The sequence below is a fragment of the Ruditapes philippinarum genome, unplaced genomic scaffold (assembly GCF_026571515.1).
Source record: "Ruditapes philippinarum isolate M1 unplaced genomic scaffold, ASM2657151v2 ctg14100_1_1_1_1, whole genome shotgun sequence".
NCBI lineage: Eukaryota > Metazoa > Mollusca > Bivalvia > Venerida > Veneridae > Ruditapes > Ruditapes philippinarum.
This window is the reverse complement of record NW_026862425.1, coordinates 4,861-13,698: the sequence shown is the minus strand read 5'-3', so window position 1 is coordinate 13,698 and position 8,838 is coordinate 4,861. Positions and strand designations below refer to the sequence as shown.

The 8,838-nt window shown below is 31.4% G+C and overlaps 1 protein-coding gene across 1 annotated transcript; it reads left to right on the top strand.

Moving 5' to 3' along the window:
• The first annotated feature begins 1,714 nt into the window (after nucleotides 1–1,714).
• LOC132719040 (uncharacterized protein DDB_G0290685-like) lies at nucleotides 1,715–5,759 on the top strand. Its single transcript, XM_060702777.1, has 2 exons — nucleotides 1,715–2,144; nucleotides 4,495–5,759. Exon 2 carries the CDS (start codon nucleotides 4,613–4,615, stop codon nucleotides 5,480–5,482), a length of 870 nt encoding a protein of 289 aa, XP_060558760.1. The 5' UTR covers nucleotides 1,715–2,144; nucleotides 4,495–4,612; the 3' UTR covers nucleotides 5,483–5,759.
• Nucleotides 5,760–8,838: the final 3,079 nt, after the last annotated feature.

Genomic DNA, 8,838 nt, shown 5'->3' with positions numbered 1-8,838 from the left:
TCATTCACTTCTCGTTTGATGACTTAGTTAAATTTTCGGCATTAATTGTAAATAGAAGAAAATTTCCGTAACATTTTTCTCAGCAACTACATAACGCAGCCTCTTGATATTGGTAATGTGACTGCATTAATATGTGGTCCCAAGTTCAAGTCTATCCCTTATCCACTTCCTGTTTACCGACTTAGTTAAATGTTCAACATTAATGGTAAATGGTAGTACATTTTGTAACATCACAGACTCATAAGTCATGTTATTTGGTATACAAATGCAACCCGGCCATTTTTGTCCTTGACCCATTTTTATTGAAGTATTATCCAAATTTGTACTTTGCCTTGTTAATTATGATGTCATTGTTAAAATTTTCATGATGTAAACACACTACAGGGAGTGTATTTTTAGCAACTTTATGTATACTTTAAAGAAAAGAAAAAAGAGGTATTTCTATACACTTGATTGCATTCCTGTTGCTGTTGGCCAAAAATACTTTACATTTGGCACTAACTAAATAACATTAAAGTATTTTATAAACATGTTGCTTGTTTTAAATAAGAAAAATCCATTTAAGATATATTCCTTAAGGTGAGCGATATAGGGCCATTATGGCCCTCTTGTTTGTAGATTATTTTCGACATTAATGGCCAATTTTCTCATGTTGCTACTACTTATCACAGCCTCTTGATATTTAGTATACAACATTAACACGTGGTCCCATATTGTGGGATTAGATTTCAGACCTGTCGCTCATCCATTTCCTGTTTGCCAACTTAGTTTAAGTTTCGACATTTATGGTCAACGGTAGGAAATTTTCGTAACAGTTTTCTCAGCAACTACTTATCGCAGCCTCTTTATATTTTGTATACAGCATAACCACATAGCTCAATACTGTAGGGATTGATTTGAGGTCTGTTGCTTATCCACTTCCTGTTTAAGGACTCAATGGTCAATGGTTGAAAATTTAATAACATTACTGCATCATGATATTTGGTATACAAATGCAATCGGCCTCTTCTGTCTTTGACCCATTTTAGGAAAATATATATACCACATATCCCATTTTGAATGCTTTTGTTAAACTGTTGACAAAATTTTACCGTAAAAACATTAATCATTTCGTTAGGCACTAGCCTCCAGATTGTAAAATGAAAAAATGAAGAAAAATTTCAGGTTAACAATAAATACTGATCTATGTTTAATGAATCACCCTAATATTTCAAGCTAAAGTTTAAATCAATATCCTTCCATCATATGTATTATATAATTGATCAATTATAATTTTTAGGACAACAAATAAATACAAATATCAAAGTCAAGGCACTTTATTAGTTTCCTTCTTTCTTTGATATGAATTCCATGGTCACAGGTTGTGATATTTGTCCTTAACTGTCACATGGTAAGAATTTGCAGGACAGTTACAAACCTAAAAGATCTATAAAATATGATACAAGTATATCAATCAATAAACTTGTTATCTGAACTCGGTAAACCAGGAGGTACTTCATCCTCTGTATCTGATAGAGATACTGTCTCTGAAGCAATGTTATTAGTCACCTACAGAGGGGACTTTAAAGGTTTACCCTTCGTATGTCCACCCACAAAACTGGATACCATGATTACGCAAAAAGTACTGAAATATTTTTTTGAAACTTAAGATATGACTAGATGTCACTGTCTGGAGATAACGCACGTTTTTGTCTTTCTATAATATTGAACAATTTGGTTGCTATGGCAAAAAATAGATGAAAAGTATGGTGAATATGGTATGAAAATATTTTCATGAAACTTGAAGTATGGCAATACAGCCTTATAGATATTTATTATTGATAATAAAATTATGTACATGTATGATTGCACCAAAAAATGTCAAAATGTAAAATTCTTTGTAGAGAAATTGTCCATTGCAATAAGATTGATTTTCAATGAAGGACATTTGATTTGATGTTCTTGAGATATATTAGGCCACTGTATGTTGAACAGACTGACTAAAACCACAAATTTTACAGTATACAATTGGCATGTTTGAAAATTACTGTATAAATCTGTTACAGAATTATTTGTATGATAATTTATGTTGTAGGAGATAAAAAGACTCAAAGTAGAAGATTCTCCTAAACAAAAACAGCTAGAATATGAAAAGGCTAAATCAGGTATGTTATAAATATAAAATATAAAAAGTCTAAATCAGGTATGTTATAAAGAATAATTATAAAAAGGCTAAATCATGTATGTTATATAGAATATGAAAATGCTAAATCAGTTTTATTATATAGAATATGTAAAGGCTAAATCAGGTATGGTATATAGAATATGTAAAGCCTAAATCAGGTATATTTTATAGAATAAAAAAAGGCTAAATCAGGTATGTTTTATAGAATATGATAAGACTAAATCAGGTATGTTGTATAGAATATAAAAAAGTCTTAATCAGGTATTTTGTAAAGAATATGAAAAGGCTAAATCTTATATGTTGTATAACAGTACTCTTTGTTGACTAGCTTCAGTCTGACTGATTTTTGTGCCCCCACTTTAGTGGCGGGCAATTAGATTTACCCTTGTCCGTCCTTGCGTCCATCCATCCGTCCTTCCATCCGTCCGTCCTTCCGTCCGTCAGTTCTCTTTTGTGTCGTACGTAACTCAAAAAGTATTTGACCTAGAGTCATGAAACTTTACAGGAATGTTGATCAGCATGTGTAGTTGTGCACCTGGGTATTTACATTTGGATATATGTAGTATTTTTAGAGTAATTGCCCTTGACTTAGTAAAATTTTGCAATTTTCAACTTGTGTCGCATGTAACTCAAAAACTATTTGACCTAGAGTCATGAAACTTAACAGGAATGTTGATCAGCATGTTTAGTTGTGCACTTGGGTATTTTCGTCTGGATATATGTAGTATTTTTAGAGTAATTGCCCTTGACTTAGTAAAATTTTGCAATTTTCAACTTGTGTCACATGTAACTCAAAAAGTAGTTGTGCACCTGGGTATTTTCCTCTGGGTATTTTAGTGTTTTTATCTCGACTTTTTTTTTTGAAAAAAAAAAGTAGAGATATTGTTATAGTCGGGTCGGCGTTGCCGTTGCCGTCCGCAAACTTGTACCTGGATCATAACTTTTTTATTTCTTGGTGTATTGTCTTCATACTTGGCCACAACAACCATTGGGACAAGACCTTTCAGTAGACCACACTAACCTTGACCTTCATCCATAAATGACCTTGACCTTCAAGGTTAAAAGTCCAATGTTTGCTTGTTCATGCTGTTATTGGCTGTTACTTTGTTATTTTTGAATGGATTGTCTTAAAACTTGAACATAATAATCTTCAAGGATATCCCTCAAAAATAACCAGCCAGACCTTGACCTTCACTCATAAATGACCTTGACTTTGAAGGTCAAATTATTGAAATTTTCATTTTTTTGGCTATTATTGGCTGTAACTTTGTTGGTTCTTGTTAGAGTAATTGCCCTTGACTAAGTAAAAAATTTGCAATTTTCAACTTGTGTCGCATGTAACTCAAAAACTGTTTGACCTAGAGTCATGAAACTTTACAGGAATGTTGATCAGCATGTGTTGTTGTGCACCTGGGTATTTTTGTGAGGATAGTTTTAGTATTTTTAGAGTTATTGCCCTTGACTTAGTAAAATTTTGCAATTTTCAACTTGTGTCGCATGTAACTCAAAAAGTATTTGACCTAGAGTCATGAAACTTTACAGGAATGTTAATCGGCATATGTAGTTGTTCACCTGGGTATTTTCGTCTGGATTTATATAGTATTTTTAAAGTTATTGCCCTTGAGTTAGAAAGTTTTTGCAATTTTCGGCTTGTGTCACATGTAACTCAAAAAGGATTTGACATAGAGTCATCAAACCTTATGGGAAGGTTGCTCAGCATATTTAGTTTCGCTTGTGGATTTATCCAGTATTTGTAGAGTTATTTCCCTTGACTTAGTTAAAACCGTTTCATTATGTTGTTATTTGTTCCTTGAGTGCTTGAGTAAGAATCAACCAACTTTACAGGAATAATGATCAGCATCACTAAATTACAGGAATAATGATTCACATCACTGTGAAGCTATGTACCTGGGACTTTTTTCAGTTTTGTTAGAGTTATTGCCCTTGACTTACAGAAGTATAAATTTGGAATTTTCAACTTGTTCATGCATAGCCCAAAAAGTATTTCACTTGCAGGCCTGAAAGTTTACAAGAATATTGGTCAGCATGTGTACTTATGCTCCTTGGGATTTATTCAGTATTTGTAAAGTTCTTGCCCTTTACTTAGTAAAAGATTTTTAGTTTTCAAAAAATATTTGACATAGAGTCATAAGATTGACAGAACAGTGGCACGGTGGGGGCACCCGTGTCCTATGGACACATTTCTAGTTTGTCTTTATAATTCAAGGAGGCCTTCGGTGCTGTATTCCTTTTCTTAAATATGTTTCTGTAATATTTACACATTTATTTATTTATAACAATTGGAATCCATATTATCATTTAAATTACAGAATGGCGGAAAGAGCTGATAGAACAGTATGACAAAACCCTGCTGCAGGTTCCTACAATACCTTTACAACCAAAAAGTAAAAAATGTAGCTTTAATGAGATTTATATTAGGCCCAAATTATGAGGGAAATGAAAGAAGAAAAGGGAGAGATAAAGGAAGTGGAGGTTAAAACAATGTCTGAAATGTTCACATATAATGGCGTTCCCCAAAAATCTGTGTATATTCTAGGAGATGCAGGGTCAGGAAAAACTAGTTTTTGTAAATACCTGGTCAACTGTTGGTGTTGGCACATAGTGAGCAACAAGAAGCTAACAATGAAAATGAGGACCATGGGGGTGGAAATGAAAAACATGGAGGTGACAATGAGGGTGATAATGAAGAACATGTTGGTGATAATGAAGAACAATGGAGGTGACAATGAAGAACATGTAGGTGATAATGAAGGACATGGAGGTGATAATGAAAATGAAGCTGACTATAAAAATGAGGAGCATTTGGGCAGAAATGAAAAACATGGAGGCAACAATGAAGAACATGGAGGTGAAAATCAAGAAAATGAAGGTGATATTGAAGAACCTGGGGTAGATAATGTAAATGAAGGTGGCAATGAAAATGAAGCTGACAAAAAAAATGAGCATGGACGTGATAATGGACGTGATAATGAAGAACATGGAGGTGATAATAAGAAACATGAAAATGAAAAAGAAAGTGAAGATAGCAGTGGGAAATATGGAAATGACGGTAAAAATGAAGGTAGCAATGACAAGCATGGAGGTGACAATGAAGAACATGAAAAACATGCAGATGGCAATGAAAATGAAGGTGGTGATGAGAAACATAAAGAACGTGAAAGTGACATTGTAAATGAAGAGGTAAAAGAGGAATATGGAGGAGATATTGAAAATGAAACAAATATGGTCCATATTAAGAAACATGGAAATGATTGTGATGACATGCAGGATGAAAGTGATGATGTAGCAAAACTCTGAATTATACAGTGATGACTCTGATGGTGACTTGACAGACTCTGAATTCGACAGTGAATGACTTTGAATATGACAAAAGTTATGATCTTAAATTCAATGGTGTAAAAGAGATGAAAAGATTTTATTTTTTATTTTACATCCCTCTTAGACAGTATCAAAACATTAACACTATTGATGAAATGCTTCAACAACGTTATCAAATGAAAATGTTAAACACACTTCTTGAAGAAGAATCCTCTAGAGTTATTATCTTGCTTGATGGCTTAGATGAATGGTCATCTGAAAAATGTCCTAAACATAGCATCTTTTTAAGAAGTACACAATAGTAACTACTTCACGGCCATGGAAATTTCATTCATTAAGATCAAGTGATGTGGAGATTGAACAGTCACTTAAACTGAATGGGTTTGATGTGAGATGTGAAACGGAAATGGTACATAGGACAGTCTCACTATTAAATGTTAGAAAACATGCTATAAAGAAGCTAGAGATTGTAGGAAAAGCTGAAGGAAAAGTCTCTGAAAAGTTTCAAAACAGGTACCAATTATGCTGCAACAAACTGATATGTCTATGGTTTGATGGAAAACTCGATAAAACCTCAGATGTGCCATCTACACCGGTATGTTAGAATTATTCTTCACCTGGAATGACATGAAAACTACAGGAACAAGTACTCGCCTCATGAAGGGTACCAGAAAGTAAACCTCCCTCAGTATTTAGCAGATAAACCAAATTAAGTTTAAACAGACATTTAATTTATGAAGTGTCACAGTTGGCTTTTGAGACTCTATTTAATTTGTCCTAAGAATAAGTCATTGACATTTGACATTTGTATGTTTGATGAACTAGAAATATCAGATGGAGTAAGAGAAAATTTGCTTGAAACTTGAATAATTACAGAAGATGAATGTCCAAGTTTGTCTGTATCAGAACCACAAGTTCATTGTTCTCTTTTTATTCACAAGTCAATGCAAGAGTTTCTGGCTGCAGTCTACATTGGTATTAATTTTAATACAAAAATTGGTTCATCAGGTAATACAGGATATGTTGAATTAACCAAAAGTTTATTTATGAGGTTTTTCAGAAAATGTTCAACAGTAAAATGACAATATTAGAGCAGTCAAATGTTTGTCATTATGCTATGTGGTATAGAAACCTAGATTAGCAACACATGTTACAAATACATATATGATACTGTGTCAGAAGACTCTAGTGTTCAGGAATACAGGAGAACAATAAGTAGTAAATATCTTATGGTTCATTGTTGTATAACTGATATTCAAAAGCTTATAATTGAGTTAATAGAAGAATTAAATGCAGCATGTAGTGAAGGAAGTAATCCTGTGTTTTTATAGGAGATTTTGATTATTGATATATTCAAATCAGTATTGTGATATTGTTTGTTTAAGTATTGATCAGCATCAAATCCTTCCTGACTCTGTTCTGTCTATTAATTTACATGTACATGACATCAACACCAAAGAAATGTTAGATTTACAAATATGTTTACCAATTTTTTTATCATATTGAAAAATTTGCAATACATTAGAAATTTTTTTCATAACACAGTGGGGTTTGGGGTACACAGAATAATGAACGAAGATTGATGAATAATCAATTGTCTTTCTGAGACAATAAAAGTAAGCTCTTTACATTAAAATCTCTGTCTCTTTTATATTTCCTCTAACTAACATGTATTTACCCACTGAATAAAACAGTTGTTAGCTAACCTACCTAGTATGGTCAATCTTTAGCAATAACGAATGAGTTTATATACCGAATGAGGTCATTGATGATGACTTACGTACATTCTGTGATTTTCTTGAGATACCAGACATCTTTGAACAAATACATCTTAGCTATGTTGATTATGAGTGTATGAAAGCAGCATGATGTAAATTTTCAACATCAATCAACTTCATTTACTTTATTTATCTTTACTGTTAATGTGATAGTGTTGAACTACAAACTTGAAATGATTTGAATTGGGAATTTGAAGTAGTAATTATGAGATATTTGATATTTCAAAAATTTAATTAAAGATTGTGTTGATGGTGATGTGTTAAGTAAATCTCTTTTTTATTTGCCAAACTAACAGAGAGATAGTCACTTTTTCATTGTTACACACTTCGTAGCTGATTCTGAGTGTAAGGTTTATGACAATATATACAGTTTACTTTAGGTGAAGGTTTAAAGACATTACTGTGTTCGATGTAAATATGGTTTGACAAATGGCAGAGTTTGTTGGATAGTATTCGCTAGTTTCCCCATATGGTAGATGTGATTGTTTTTTTGTGTTATAAACAGGAGTGGGAAGAGGTAAGTTTATATTTTTAACATTGGCATCAAGGGACAAAAGGAGAAAGGGGAAATAATGCAATACAGTTTTTAAAAAATAGAACATTTTTTCTTTAAAGGGGAAAAAATATCTTTTGGGGTTTTAAACAAAAATGAGATACATGTTTTTACATTTTTAAAACAAGATTATTTTAACAAAAAAAATTTAAAGAACATGACGTTAACATAGTTGTTAAATTTAATTAGTCCATTTTAAAAGGGGGAAAATTGTTTTTTTTCTTTTTAAAAAAAATAGGGTTTAATTTTTTAAATATTGGAAAACTTGCATTTAACTAGTTTTTTAAATTTGAATATTTTTTTTTTAAAGGAATAAATTTATTTCTTTTTTTTTAAAAAAAAAATGAACAAAGAAAGTTAAATTTTTACAAAACTTAATTAAAAATGAATAAAGGTTTTTGAAGAATAAAATCATCAAAATTAATTTTTTAATTTTGATTTCTGGTCATTTTAACAAAAGTACATTTATAAAATTGAAAAAGTAACATTCAATTGTTGGGGTTTTGATGATAGATTAATTGAAAGAAATGCAGTGAAATATAATAAGATATATTGATCTTAGTAAGGTAAAGGTTATTTTTTAAAAGATCAAGGGGATAGTTTGTGAGAGAAAAAAACTGATTTGAAAAAAAAAGTAATGTTCTTAATTATACATGTTAAATACAAAATAGATATGTAAATAAAAAGTGTAAAAAAAATTTAAAGAAAATTTAATGGAAATTATCTAAAACAAATTGTTTAATGTACAAGAGGTTCAGAAAAGAAAAAGATTAATGTAAACATGCAAATACAAAGTTTATTTGATATATAAGACAAGGGAATGTAATTATTAATACAGTTATATGAAATATTAGGACTAGTGAATGGTATTTATTGAATACCATTTATATGATATATTAAAGATAAGGAAATGGTCTATATGAATACCAGTTATATTATCATAGAAAGGGGGATGGTATAAAAAAAACCATTTTATAATATATAGCCCGCCCGGGGAAAAAACC